This window comes from Fukomys damarensis, unplaced genomic scaffold (assembly GCF_012274545.1).
Source record: "Fukomys damarensis isolate Sample0158 unplaced genomic scaffold, DMR_v1.0_HiC HiC_scaffold_1, whole genome shotgun sequence".
Taxonomy (NCBI): domain Eukaryota; kingdom Metazoa; phylum Chordata; class Mammalia; order Rodentia; family Bathyergidae; genus Fukomys; species Fukomys damarensis.
The window spans coordinates 6,129,472-6,144,957 of record NW_022900913.1 but is presented as its reverse complement, the minus strand read 5'-3'; the positions used below and the strand labels follow the sequence as shown (position 1 = coordinate 6,144,957).

The following is a 15,486-nucleotide window of genomic DNA, read 5'->3' as shown; positions in this document are numbered from 1 at the left end:
CCATTGGCTATCTTTATAGTGCATTTATGATGCTATAATAAATGTATGGAATGGGCAATGAATTGAGGTGAATTTTTTATTAAAAATATCTCCCACATGAGGAGAGACCAGTTCAAAGTAGGATAAAGAAAGGCCACGTTCACAATGGCCACATTCATCCAAAACCATGGTTTTCCATATGGCCGATCTAAGAGGCCCAACTTCCAAAAATAGTACCTTTTGATGACAGGCCTTTCTTAAAGCATGATTTACATTAGAGGTAGAGATCGGCAGAATTTTGCCCATGATGTGAGGTATTTTATATGAGCAGATTATATTTACTGATGGGGTTTTTACGGAAGAGGCATTTGTGTTTGGATAGAAATTGTAATGTTTAAGGGGTGAGTGGAATGTTTAGAGTGTGCAGGTCCATCAGTATTACAGGAAGAAGGAGACCTTATTGCAGGCGGATTTTCATTTAAAACAGCTCAACATCATTTCCTCTAACTCAGTGGCTTTGTTTCAGGACTCCAGGGCTGTGCAGGGGGAGCCCCAGAGCAAAGGGAGGTCGGTGGAATGTTCCCTTTTTGGAATTTTAATTTTTCCTGGTGGTCATGTTGCTTTTTAATCAGAAACATAAAAAGGAACTCGGGCTTTTGAATGAATCCCTAAGTAACTTCACAGTGTAGCCCATCAACATGAAAACCGGGCCACACACAGAGCGACCCCAAGGTGGGACGCATGTGGCAGTTCCGTGTGTAAGCTGTCACTCTCTGGTGTCACCTAGAACACCTAGCTGATGTGTGAGGAGCGGACGGGCTGAGGTCCAGTCTCCCTGTCACAGTCAGGGGTGGTGAAAGCTGGGACTGCACCTGCGCCCTCTCCACCAGGTGTGTCTTTGGCTGAGTGCTTCCCCGCAAAGAACTATACACCTGCAAAGTTGCAACTCAGGTAGGATCCTCCAGCCCAGTGGTGGAGAAGCTTTTAGAGACCAGGGCACAAACTGCAGCCCCAAGCTCACTTACTTATCACAAAGCGCCAATGCTGTAGTTAAACCTGAACACTGGGGTTGTACTTTAGAAAAAACAACTCCTACCTTAGCATCTTTTGTCTTAAAAGAAAAACAAACAACAAACGTGCCATAGGTTTGCCACTGCTGCTCTAGCATTTCCATGTTTCATGATTCGGGAATGTACACTTCTCACCGTCTTACATACTCACTGCCTAGGCTGGTTATTGCATGTGATGTATCACTGCAAAACAAGTACCAAGTCATTTGGGTTAGACTGAGAAGGTTTGATTATATTTCATAAACAGGACAACAGGTGAAATTCTGTTCAGTGGCCCTTTTCTTCCTATTTCACATTGCTAATTGTCCCGTTAGGATCTTGAGTACTATTTTAGTTTTTCACACCAGAGAAACTATTCGGTATTTGCATATGTGTGACTTATTTATTTCACTTAGGAGTATATCCCCAAAAGGTCCAAAGGTGTAGGGACAGTGAGAAGGATAGGGAAAGGGGAATAAGGGAAAAGGAAAAAAATATGAGAAAATGTAAAAATGGAATTAAAGTGTTTGAAGGTGGGGAGGGGAGGAGGGGGTGAAGGGAGGGTGAGGACAAGGGGAAAAAATGAGAACCAAGACCTGGCATGTAAAGGTACAAGATCCCAGGAATGAATGTAACTGTACTGTCTACCTAGAATGTACCAATAAATTCAATTTAAAATTAAAAAAGAAAAAGAAAAAAATTCTGTTCAGTGGAACTGGTCCCTGAAATTAATTTTTCTTTAAGTTTATTGAAATTGTACCTCCAAATTAAAAAAACTAGAGAATCTTAAAATCTGATTTTCATGCTCTCTTTCATAAACTTGTATGTGAAGCAATTGGTATCTGAAATTAAGAGAAAAGGGGAAAGAACCCTTCCTTATATCATGAGTTTATTTATGTCAGTGGAAGTTTGAGAATTTTAGATTTTAAAATAGGTATGTATTTTTTTTTTAAATGGGAAGAAAGGAAGGCTACTCAAATAGGTTTCAAATGGATCTCAAACAGGAAAATAAAGTGGTACCATAGAAAATGCTAAGAAAGATTCTCTATAATTTTTAAGTGTGGAGGACCTTTTTGATCGTGGTATAGTGAATCTAGATGCTATAAAAGAAAAATTTAATGCTTAAATGCATGGAATTTTATATGGTGGTATAACAAGAAAAAAGATTTGAGGACAGCGCATTACTCACAGAGGGCTACGTTTTCATACAAAAATTGGCCCTTTCAGTGGCCATGTGAAAAGCCAGTGACCCGTGCAGAAAAGCAAACAGGAACTGCATCGGGAGAGAAGGATCCACAGCAAGATACGCGCAAAAGGCAAGAGCACGCCGCGCGTGCTGCCCCCTTCCACCCTCACTCAGAGCTTCAGGAAACGAAAACCACCACGAAGAGATTCTCGTCTCTCTTCTGCCACCGAGGGGCACATTTTAAAAGCCGACAGTGTTCAGTGTGAAACAGAGTGACTGAGAAAAGCACCTCCAGAGTGATGCTCGGTTCCTGCACCTCGTGACGCATTGGTTCCTCTGTCGGGATTTTATCATATTTTACACCTGCACCAGAGTGAGCTCTGCTGCCTCGCTCTTTAAGGAGAAACTGAAATAAGTGTTAACTAATAAATGGAATAAGGAAGAACCACATGTACTGATAAGAATAGTGGGACGCTATGTGATCAGGTGTAAACACAGAACATAATACAGTACGTATAAGCACACTTGTGCATACCATTTACAGTGATATGTCATCTGTGATACGTCGTACAATCCCCTATGAACAATAATAAAGTTGTACGTCATGAATGTAGGAATGTGCATAGAGAGACATGCGCCTCCTACGTGTATGGAGAAGTATCTGAAGAAAATTTAGGTCAGTGCAAGCAGTACTGCGGCTGGAGAAGAAGGGCTCTCCCCTTGCCCTTTATAAGTGTCCTCTTTCAGATTTGACCAGAAAACACTTGTTGTACTTAGCAGAGTTCAGAAGTTCACCTAGCATCAGGGCTTAAAATACCTTTACACCCAACCTAGCTCTACTACTGGGAAATAGCCTTTTATAACCATTTCTGTTTGAATGTCTTTAGGTGCTTAATAAATAGTAACAGCAGGACAATTTAACAAATGATAGTCATAAATCACTCTTGATTTATATAACCCTGAGCCGTATAAGGGAGGTACAGATCCCCACTACAGTTTCCTCATCTTAAGATGAGAATAAATGCCGGATTTAACCAAAGTGCTGTACAAGTTTGCTGTGGGATCACAGGGCCTGATAGAGGTTGAGTTGCTGGAACCGTGCTTTATATGTGGTGAACCTATTAAAGTGTTAACTTCTATATTATTATCATTAACACCTTATTTATATTACCTTCCCATCCTAGCACATGGTAGTTGGGCTCATTTTAGTCTTCCTCCTGGTGAACTGCTAATTCTGATGTTTTCCTGCCTTGAGTGGCATGGCACCTCTAAGAAGAGAAGTGAGCGTCTCTACCGGGGTTCACCTCCCCCTTTGCACGTCTGATTTCCTGCCCCTGCAGAAGGTTTCCAGATGTCCACGGCCCTCTTAGTCTGTGATATTGCCTCCCACACTGATCTCTGTCTTCCCCTTTCCCTATTCGCCTCTTTCCTATTTGTCATGTAGAGGCCAACATCTTCGTCCACCTTATATGTAAAACAATCAGCATGTACAACTTCTGGTGTAATATGTTGCATGTTCTAGATGTAGCTATATGAAACTACCGATAAATTAAAGCTTTCATACGTTTTAAAGCTATAGCATTCCAAAGCAAGGTGTCCCCATTAGAGTGAATTAGAACTAACTACATATTAGATACACTTTCTTGTCCTTGAGGCACTTTTTCAAATTTTCTGTGCTTCGTTTGTCTCATCAGTGTAGTGGCGATGATCTCTATGATGGTACTGATGATATGGGAAGTAAAGTGAAAATACTAGTATCTGCCTATCAGTAACGTGTGTCGGTAACATTAGGAGTTGCTTTTATCCATATAAAGTCAGTGCATTTTACTTGCTGCCAAGGAGATGATAAGATCCTGGTGATCGTGATGGTGATGGTGATGATAACGGTGTTATTATTTTTGAGCTTTGCAAAATTGACTTTAGTTCAATTCGTGACACCTATGTGTTCCTGTCAGCACACTTGCCCATCTGTCCTGTACGTTAGATACAATATAGATATTTCAACTAAAACTAGCAGTTTGTCATTAATTAGATATGGGAATGTGCAGATAGCTGCGTAAGTATGATCAGTGGTCAGAGCTGTCCTGAGCCCGCCCGCGCACAAGGGCCAGGCAGGCCTGGGCTTTCTCCCTCTCTTGACCCTCTGCCGTGTGTTTCCAGCACCTGCATTGGGGCCCAGGACCCTTACTGTGGCTGGGACGTCGTGATGAACAGGTGTACCAGCCTGGAGGAGAGCCTCAGCATGACTCAGTGGGAACAGAGCATCTCCGCCTGCCCGGTACGTGCCAGCCCTGTCCAGCTTCAGGATACACCACTCACAGAAGCCAGGTCCTCCTGACCACCGCCCCCCACCCCATCTCTTTTCTCCAACCTTGCAAACTGGGCAGCCCTTTCAAAACTCTTTTAACGCTTGGCTTGTCCAAGGCCCACGCATGCTCTCGCAAGCTTTATGTTTGCTTGAACTGTCTTAAAAACATTGCTGATTTGGTCTCAGGACTTAATACCTCTGTCTGATTCTTGGAGTTTTCTTCCCTGCAGAGTTAGTGTGGACTCTTTGGCCTTTTTAGCACTAATAAAATGGGAATTTCCACACCCATACATTTCCCATGGTGCTGTAACTCCAGAAGCTGATGTAAAGAAAGACTTGAAAGTGTAAAATAAAGGATATTAGTTTGACCTCACATGGGGCCGACTCATAGACCTTGCTCAGGGTCACAGCCAGGCCTGGGAGAAGCAGCTGCTGTGCATTCCCACGGTGAACCCTGAGGAGGGAGCACTAAGAGCCAGACCGTGAATCCAAGGAGAACAAATTCTGCAGTTTCCTTCGTTTATCTATTTGTCCTCATCTGTACGAACCAATGTTTGTTTGTCTTTCAAACTTCTCAGCCAGTAACCTAGGGTTCTCCCATCTGTTCTTGCAGCACATGAACAACAGCTATAAACCTGCAGGCATTTGAAAAGTTCCAAAGTCCCTTCCCCAGCACACATCCACAACCTCTGCCTGTCCACGTGGGCATAGCTCTACAGGATGGGTGGGAAGAGAAATTGCACATCATCCAATGGAGTCCTTGCTTTTCCCCATACGTTAGAACTGCGTGAGACATCTGAGCTGTGCTTCCTCTCAAGGAACCTGCTCTTTCCTTGATTTACACCATGTGGTCCTGAAGCTTTTCCTTCAACCGGAAGTTAGGAAAGCAGACAGACTGAAGAGAGGAAGGTGAGGCTCGGTGTAGCAGGGTTCTTTCCCGAGGCTGGCACCAGCTGGAGAAGTCTTCCTGTGTGTCTATGTGTATCATGTTTTATGTGAGGAAAACCCTACTTAAAACCCTATTTATTCATGGTTTTCTGTAGTCCAGTGGCCAAGACAGCAGTTCAGTGGCATATTGAAGAACATTTTTTTTTGCTTATGAAATTATAATGAAAATATGACTTTTAGTTTAAAGGATTTGAAATGCATGAGCAAGATCTAAATCATATACGTTAAGTAAACAAATAGGTATATGCAGACCGAAGAAGGGAATATATGGGTCCTGCATAACTTGTGATGTGAGCATTATTTAGTGAGTGAGTGTAGTCTTATGAATCTACTTGAGCTCTATCTGTGCATGAATGCGAGCCAGATCCTTTAGAGGTGCACGATTATTGCTGTACCCTACGTGGTGAGTCCCTGATCCAAAGTACATCCTACAATAGCAACAAGATGCACAGAGGAATAAGGACCTAAAGTCTCCCAAGAGAGGGACTTGTCTCAGACCCCCCTGTAATGAGCATCTCAAGAGAAAGGAGAGTTGGTCAGGGGTCATACTCAAAGCTCTGATTCACACGCAACACCACAGACTGGAATCTAAAGGGCTTCCTGCAAGTTTCCTGGGAAGCCAGGATTTAAAGTCAGTGTTTCTGACTTCTTATCTGTAGATGACGCTGCCCCCAGCTCCCAGAGCAGCATCTGAAAACTGGACTGTTGACCCGGTCTACCACCCTGCATGTTAAGCTTGGAGAGTGGAAAAGACAGTATTTCTGCATTTTGTGATGAAATCTACTACACAGAAAGTAAAGGGAACATAGGGGGAATGGTGCCTAGACTGTGTCTCCTGTATCACATTCGGTAACTTTGCAGGCGCTAGCTAACTGGACACGGTGAGCCTCTAGGACGGACAGGATGGCTTCCACTGTGTTGATGAAAGGACTGGGGTTAACGAGCCTGAAACAGCTTCACGCCATTGACCAGTCCCATCAGAGGCCAGAGAGCACGCCAGTCGAACTCAGAGCTGCTGTCTTTCTTTGCAGCTCATGTGTAGAGCGAGGCTTTGGAATGAGATTTAATTAGTGTAACATGAAAGAAGGCTTTCTGAGGAGCGCATCCAGTGTTCTGTTTTGTAGCAATCTCTGGCAGAAACTTGGACAAATAAATACTTGTTAATTTTGAAAGAAAAGTCTAAATAGAAAATAAAATATTTCAATTTATTCATAAGAGAATAACGGTTAGAGTGCAGTAAGAAAATACACGTATGTTCTGGGGACCTTCATACTCACCAATGCGTCTACAGCTTTGGTCATTTGATGGTTACCTCAATAGGGATGAACCAAGCATAGGATTATGGATTATGCTTATTAACAAAACTTGGATCTCCCTCAGGTAGCACTGAGTGATTCACTATTTCTTGGGTGGAAAGACATTAGCTATTACACAATTGGGGTAAATTCTGTAACTGATTTCTTTGAGATTCTCGGATAGGAGGACCTAAAGAATCACATTACTGAATGACCCCACTGAATCCACAAGTTCTGGACTCAGCTTGCTTGAGCTGATTTCTTGGGTCTCTCTCTCTCTCTCTCTCTCTCTCTTTTTTAGCTTTTTGAGGCAGGGTCTCACTATGTAGTTGAGACTGACCTGGAACTCACTATGTAGCCCATTCTGGTCTTGAACTCACAGCGATCCTCCTGCCTCAGCCTCCTGAGTGCTGGGATTACAGGCGTGCACCACCACACCTGGCATTTCTTGGGTCTTTTACAACCAAGTGACTTAGAGAAAATTGCAGATCCCATCTGGACTCAGGTTTCACACCTGCAAAATGAGACATAGTTACTTAGATGTGATCAAAACCTCAATAAATTAATATGTGTAAACAAGGGCACTTGGCATAGCCTGCACTGGCCTGCATGATACTGATGAAATCTTTTACTGTGTATTAATGTTTAACACTGGAAAGCATGTACTGCACACAGATGGTCATGTGGCAGAAACCTGGAAGAAAGCACAGGTATAGACATTTTATTCTAAAGTGCTTCATTTCCTCTTCCTTCTCCTGAGTACTGGGGATTGAACCCCGGGCCTCAGGCATGCTGCACAAATACCCTACCACTGTCGTACAGTCCCAGTCCTTAGAACGATTTCTGACGTCTGTTTAGGAAAGTGTAGAAAATATAAAACTACCTATTCCTGTGAAAAAGTAAAACCACAGAACTTACTCCCTAATTCAGAGTCCTGTTTCCTAGGCAGAGTCTCCTAATATATTCAGGGCCTTGAATGAAGCCCAGGGCCTTTCCCAAGATGTCATGCTTCTCTGAGGACTACATGTTATTTTTGCCCCTACATGGAATGGAACCAGCTGCCAGGCTGGGTTGAAGACCCTGCCCCGAAAAGCCTGAAGCTACCCCAACCCTGGCCAGAAGGAAGCCACGTTCTTGTTTGCTGAGTTCCAGTCACTTCCTGTTCCCATTAGTCATGTGCCAACGCACCCCTCTCCCTTCAGTATTTTATGACTATTGCGGTTATGTTTTATCTGCCTCATTCTTCTTCGTCACCATCACTTATTCCAAGTTATTCCTTCCTCCCTGCATGTGTGTCATTCTCATTAGCTCATCGTTTTCCCATGCATATAACTGACAAGGGAACATTGATAACATCTCTTATCTAAAACCCCCCGATCTCAGACCAAACTAAAGGAAAGAGCACAGAATTCCAGTGCAGTGGCTCTCGGGGAGGGCATGGGAGATGATTGCTCCAAGGCACATCTAGCAGTGCCTGGAGACCTTTCCAGTTGTCTAGACTGGGAATGGTGTGCTGCTCTGGCATCTCGTGGGTAGTGACCTGGATGTCACTGAATATCCTGCCGTGTGCAGGGTGCTTCCCACTGAAAAGAACCATCACTCCCAGATGTCAACGGCGCCGAGACTGAAAAACCCGTAGCAGTAAATAAATAAGATAAATAGGCAGACTGGCATTTCAAATTACATCTTTCCTAATGTTAGTTGTGTAATCACTGGAATGTCGTAAAGTTGTTCTGAATCTTGCTTTTCTGTGAACATGGTACTACTGTGCCTGTAAGAATTGAGTTTCCGGTGCACAGGACCTTAGCAGGGACCATGGTCATCCTGAGATGTATCAGATATGGAAGATGATGTTTTCGGGGCAGAGCCTACCCCACCCTCAGGAAGGGCACTGTGTGAGCCAGTCTGTGATTCCCTGGACTCACAGAATGGCAACAGATGTGTCAAATGTCACCTTTTCACTTGCCAGGATCTCAGCCCAAAGAATAACATGGGGGAGAAGAGTTTTCTCTTATCCAAGGAAAGATATGTGTGGAATCTTCTTGCAGTCTCCTCTTGAATTGCGTTGGCCAGAATTTGATGCCATTTCTATCCCTAGACTCAGCCCTGGCCCAGCCCGAATGGATGGGATGATATGATACAAAGGGAGCGCTGATCAGAGGGGCTTGTGCTCACTTTGGATTTTTCCTCCCCAGATCAGAGTAGAGTAGGAGTCTATGTTCCTTGAGCAGAAAGTACCCAAGACCAGGGGTAAATCCCAATGTTCTTATCTAGTCACTGTGGACACTGGATGTACACACGAGTCCTTTGGACAGGGAAAGAGGAGGTGGTTCAATGGGTGGGAGATGAGCGAGGGAAGTCCCAGATGGCAGGGTCTTTGACGCTTTAGCCAGAGAATCTGCCAAGGCAGTGGTTCCTGTCCCTTTGTCAGGCACGGCCTGGTGCACCAAGGAAGCTCTGTGGTCTCCAGGGAACCCGATAATGGGAGAGTGGGATGTGCACGGGTTATGGGACCTGGGAAATAGAGATCTTTTGTTTTTGGGTGGAGAAACGACCTTTGAAACTTCACTTTCTCTCAGGATTGCCGTCCAGTGAGATAGCACCATTCCTTCCCTCTGGCTACATCTGTTGTAGAAGCAGGTGTGGTAAGGAATGGCCAGTTTACCCGCCTTGGAGAGTAGAAGCATCGGAGTTGATTAGACAGAAGGAAGGGTGGAGTCATAACCACAGCAGTCGAGTGTGGCCAAAGAACCATGTCAGAAAATTGGCACATTTGCTGTGTAACTGTGTCCTGTTGTATTTGGAGCAAGGATGGCTCAAAAGCGAAGTGTGTGTTCACGCACCTAACAGTGTTGGCGTTGTTCTGACATGGATATATGGGCGAGGTTTGCGGCCCCTTGAACTTTAGTTGTGTCATCTGTGCAGTTGCTTGTGGGGAATACAGTGAGTCGGCCCAGGGAATGAATACATCAAGGGCTGGTCGATCTTTGGCCAAAGATGGGGTGCAGCAGGCAGCAGAGAGTAAGAGGAAAGCACGCCATCCATTCCTCATCAGGTCTCTTCCTTTGTCTGATTTGCTAAGTGGTGCTTAAGTCTTTATATTAAAACATGGAGCAGGCTGGAGACTTAGCTCAGTGGTGCCGCCACCTGCCTCACAAGCGCAAGGGCCGGAGTTCAATCCCTGGTGCCAAAAAAGAAAAAAAAAAATTGGGAGGCTTAGGCTTTAGGCCTGCTTCCTTCCCACTTGGGAGGAGATTCCCTTTGGACAGGGTGACCTGTAGATGGGGTGTCCCCACGAGTCTGCTCTCTGGAGCTCCCCAGCTCCCCTGGAGATCTTTGTGCAAGATTCAGCAGGAAGTGTCCGGTCCTCCGTGCTGCAAGCACTCACTGAGCCCTGAACACACAGCGAGTTGCTGTGTGCTGAGGGATGCCAGTGTGTGTCCCCCGCCTTGCCTGTGACCAGGGAAGAAGGACAGTACCACACTGGCCTGACCTGGCTGCTCCTACAGCCCCACATGTGCCCACCTCACCACTCCACCTCCTCCATCCTCACCAGCTGTCTTTCCTGCTCCTCCTTCATCCTTTAAGACTCAGAACAAGCCCCGGCTGGTACTCCCCAGACCCTGCCAGCTTGTTGAGTGTCTCTTAGCTCCCAAAGTCCTTGTCTTCACTGTGGACTTCACTGTGGTCACAGTTGCAGCCAGCCCCTCCCCACTGGCCCACGGGCCCTCGGGTCAGTGGGATTTGCCAGACACCTGGGGAGATCTGCTGCTCAGTAGGTGCCAGGACACATTTTGAATCAAATGTTGTGAGTCGACATGTTAGTGGGCCAGGGATGTGGCTCAGTGGCTCCGTGCCTGCCTGGCAAGGGAAGGTCCTGAGTTCAATCCCTGGTACCAAAACAAGTAAAGAGCTGTGATATTAGAGCCAGGCCTAGCCTAAATGACTATTTGACCAGTGTTCCACTTTTTAAAAAGTGCATGTGTGTGTGTGTGTGTGTGTGTGTGTAAAACACATTTGTACATGTACACTTTTCCAGTGCAGTTCTTGGTGTGTGGGTTTCCAGCATTTGGAAATGATTCTGCCAGACCGGATTACAAAGCTCCTCACGACCTTCCCTCGTGATCCTCTTCCTGTCCTCGTGTCCTACTTCCCCTCCGTTCACCCTTCCACTGTCTCTCCTCCCATCTCCTCCCACTTCCTCCTTTCCCCCTTCTTTTTCTTCTTTTCCTCCTTCTGCCACTCCTCCTCCTCCTCCCTCCTCTCCTCCTTTCCTTCTATCGTTCATTCCCTGTCCCCTTCTTTCCTCCTTCCTCTACTCCTGAGCTCCTCTGTTTTACTTTAAAGTGCTTCACCACTAATCCCTTACTAACTGTAATCTTTTTACATATTCTAAAGGCGTCCTGAGATTGCCTTGTGAGCAACCCTTATGTCCAGTCCATTCTATTTGCGGACCTAACCCTCTCTGTCTACTTCCTAGACCCGGAATCTCACTGTGGACGGGCGATTCGGCCCGTGGTCTCCGTGGACGCCCTGCACTCACACCGATGGCAGCGCCATGGGGTCCTGCCTCTGTCGGTCCCGCTCGTGTGACAGTCCGGCCCCACAGTGCGGCGGGTGGCAGTGCGAGGGCCCCAGCATGGAGATCGCCAACTGCTCCAGGTGGGTCTCTCAGGGCACAGTCACGTGCCAGGCCCAGCTGCCCAGGACTGTGGGAATTGATTCCTAATGGCTGCCTTCCCTGTTGTGATCAGAGGTGGTAAAAAGGACCAGAACACTCACCTCTGACATATTGTGACCTGCGGAAGGAACGGATGAACCTCAAATGAGATGATAACTCTAAACCTGTTCACATGTTCCTCATAGATTAATAAAAATATTGCTGATTTATGCAAAATGATCTGCTTGTTGGGGGGAAATGTCCACATTTCTTAGGAATCTCTTCCCAGAGTATATATAAGATTGCTGCTGGGAGAACGTACAATTCGAGTTAGAAGATGGAAGCAGCCAGATCTTGGTGGGGAAGCTTTGCTGTGGTGTATCAGCGTCAGAGACCCTGCTTAGCAAGAATCTGGTGGTGACCAGTGGCACAGTGCAAACCACAGGACCCAATGAAGGGGTTTCCTGCGTCCTCATCCTATTGGGCTCTTGCTTGATTTTTATTTTTATTTTTGATGACTGTGCTCCATTTCTGCCACCGTCATTTGCCCTGACCACAAGCATCATGGAGATCAGACTGCAGGTTCCCTCCTCTCTCATTCAGCAATTTCGGGCAGTTTAAAAAGCATTGCTCCTCTTTCCTGAGCCTGACTAGCTAAAATGCTTTGACCACTGAGACAGTCATCTGTGAAGTCATTGAAAGGGAAAATCACACTGTGGATCCAGAGCGGAGAGCCCAGGGCAGGCGCGTCCACATGCCCGAGAAGAGCTGTGCCCCACAGAGCAGAAAGGAGCCAGGCAGAGATCACAATAAATAGCTAATATCTTGCATATTATTTAAGTACAAAAGGACTATCAAGTGCATTCTTGTGACTTGTTTATTGTTGGGTCTTCAGTTCTCGTTCTCGTTAAGAGATCATTTAGACAGGCTTATAATACATCCAACACTTACTGTGAAATTAAAGGTCTAATAACTGGACTGCTTTTAGCAGTAATTCTAAATGCACAAGTGAATTACTTCATAATGACTTAATTGTCAGAATGCATCTGCTGGTAGATGATTATTTAATTCTAGCTTCTTTCTCTGGCAGCTACCTTGTCTACCTCTAAACACCATTTAAGAGCATGTAAACCCAGGAACATACAGTACACACACACACACACACACACACTGACTCAATTATTCCTTCACTTACTATATACCACTTATAGACCTTTATTTACTTATTGTCCTGTATAAGACATTATGCACATTACAAGGAAGCTGTGTCATTAAATTTCATGCTTTTACATGGTTTAAGGAATTAAGAATTTCCAGAAATGTTGAAAGCAGAGTTTTTCTGCATTATTTAATAATTCTATTCCTATGTAAAGAAATTTTGAAAGTAAAAATGTGATTTATGCTGAAGTTGTTAAGATTTTGAGTGATTAATTGAAGTACTTGGAAAATCTGTAAGACTGTAGGTGGAAGGGTATCAGAAACTAGCAGATTACTTTTATGAGAAACACAAAGCTTTTTTTAATGAAATTGTCATAAAGTATCTTTATTATAATATGCATAAAACTATCACTATATACTTTATTATAGTACTAAGTTTTGGTAAGTAAAATAATGAAATATACTAGGAATTTTCTCAGAAGTATTTTCATTTCAAATTATTTTAAGGTTATCTACTCGACTTATTTATAGCCATATATTCAATGGTATTGTTGTGGATTTTCATGTCCTTAAACGAAGATATAAAATGAAAGTGAGACTTAGCATGCATTGATTTTTTTCAAATAAAATGCAAATCCTGTGGATGGAATTACCACATACGCATGGAAATGCATACGTGACAGTGGAAATAGAAAAACATACCATAATGGTAGGTGATATCTGTGTTAATTTAGAGTCTGCCTCAATAGAATATTTTAACATCTAAAATTCTAAAATATCAAGAATTTATTTTTAACAGCCTGGAAAAACTGCTAAGGAAGATATTTAAATTTTAAATGACTGAATATAGGCAATTTTAAGGAAAAAATGCAATACTTTTCCTCTAGCTGTCAATAATGATTTCTTTTATAAATACTATAAAATGTGTTCATTTCACTTTTATATTCTTCTATATCTCCATTATTATATTTCTATAATAACATACATACATACAGTCTTTTGGAATTTGTAACTCTTATTTGTACTCTTAGTAATCTTGGACAATTCTCAAGAGAATGGTCAAGAATCTGCATTTAAATAGTCTGTTCATTTTAAACGAAGTTTTCTTCAAAGCTGGTAGCACTCACGCTCCTTATAAAAATGAATACTATCCAGAGAGTGGCTGATATTGATGGATTTAAAAGAATGTCGTGTGTAGCGTTCCTTGATTATTTGCATAGCTTATAGTGGATATAATACAAGTCAAATAAAACCATAAACTCTAGAGGCCTGGGGATTCATTTCTAAATGCTTTCTTGTAAAATAATACTACTCTATAGTGGCTTAGCATTTTCATAGCAAAACTATATTAAGTTTCTGATACAGAACATTTTAAGTGATTTATGGTGTACTTCAATTGGATTCTCAAATTTCCTGTCTTGACTCTAAAATCAGATGCTGATGCAGAAGGGCTGGGTGCAGGGACTAGGGAACTGAAATGAGGTCCACAGTGGCCCGGTCTGTTCAGTCCAAAGGCTGCTGTTCCAATCAGATGCTCCCCGCAAGGTCACGTGCATTTGCATTGGCTCCAGACAGGGCTTGGACTTGGCCTCTAAATCAGTGTGACAGAGAGATCACTTTGCTCCTCTCTCCCAGGAATGGAGGCTGGACTCCCTGGACCTCCTGGTCGCCCTGCAGCACGACCTGTGGCATTGGCTTCCAGGTTCGGCAGCGGTCCTGCAGCAACCCCACACCGCGGCACGGAGGCCGGGTGTGTGTGGGACAGAACCGGGAGGAAAGGTACGTGCCTGCTCGGCCCCAGCATTGCCATCCTCATGCTTCTTCCATCCTGCTGTGGTCAGCTGTGGTTCTGTATCTACGTTAGCTTGTCCGCGGCATCTCTTTGACTCTGCAGAATTGTCCTCTTCTTTAAACAACACTCCTGCGTGGAGCCCTCTGTTGGTGTCTCAGCTGAGCAATTCCAAGGCACTGGGAGCCGAGGACTGCAGGGCTCTCTGTGCGGGGTTCTTGGAGACAGTGAGTCTGCTAGCGAAGGATTACTCTGTTGAGATTTCAACAACGCTAGTACCAAAAGCTGCAATTCCCAGGAAGACTGGAAGTCAAGTCCAGGTACTGCTGGGCAGGTAGGGTAAAGATTCCATGAGCACTAAAAGCAGTGGCCGAGTGCAGGTGAGACCATACTCAGGGCTTGGTGAGGCCTGTGCCCCCACAGGGCTCTGGCGCCAGCCCCCTCCCTGCAGCCATAGTGTGGCCCACAGTGAGAGCCTTCTCGTGTGGATCTTAACCTTTCAGCACATCACAGCCACGTTCAACTTCGTCTTAGTTCTAACAGTCTGTTTCTTGGTATATGTTCTTTGAGTCAGACATCTGGTTTTGGCCTCCGAATCTGCTCTTGTGATCACTGACTTTTTCTTGGCTGTTTAGCTTGGCACTGCTGTTAGAGAATCCAAGGAGGTCAAGTTCCACAATGCTTTTTGAATTTGCGGTCTGCCCTACTGACGTTGACATAAGGAATGGCTTTCAGTGCTTTTTAATGAAAAGGTAGTACACACTTTCATTTGGTGATGAGTTTAGCAGAGTCTTACAAAAATTCTGTGTACAATCATTTGTGGTATAGTTAGCACTTATAATACACCACCAAAACGAATAGATTTACTGTATAGTTAGTTTTCTAGTAGGCATTTATTACAAATGGAAATCAACGAGGCAGAACAATCCCTTTCTTTCTTCATTGTGTCTCTCATTTACCAATTAAGATAATCAACGAGGGAACAATCCCTTTCTTTCTTCATTGTGTCTCTCATTTACCAATTAAGATTTTATTCCTTTTGAGAATAGGGACAGGAAGCTGGTTTTTACATGCAAGGTCTGTCATGTGGAAGTAATCCCCCGAGACGGTGTCT

General features: G+C 44.2%; 1 protein-coding gene across 1 annotated transcript in view; it reads left to right on the top strand.

The window, feature by feature from the left end:
- Positions 1–15,486, top strand: part of Sema5a (semaphorin 5A) — a 357,050-nt gene that overhangs the window by 282,536 nt on the left and 59,028 nt on the right. The window contains exons 15-17 of the mRNA XM_033758913.1: positions 4,375–4,492; positions 11,246–11,427; positions 14,219–14,362. Of these exons, the coding sequence (XP_033614804.1) occupies positions 4,375–4,492; positions 11,246–11,427; positions 14,219–14,362 (444 nt within the window). The remainder of the gene's footprint in view (positions 1–4,374; positions 4,493–11,245; positions 11,428–14,218; positions 14,363–15,486) is intronic.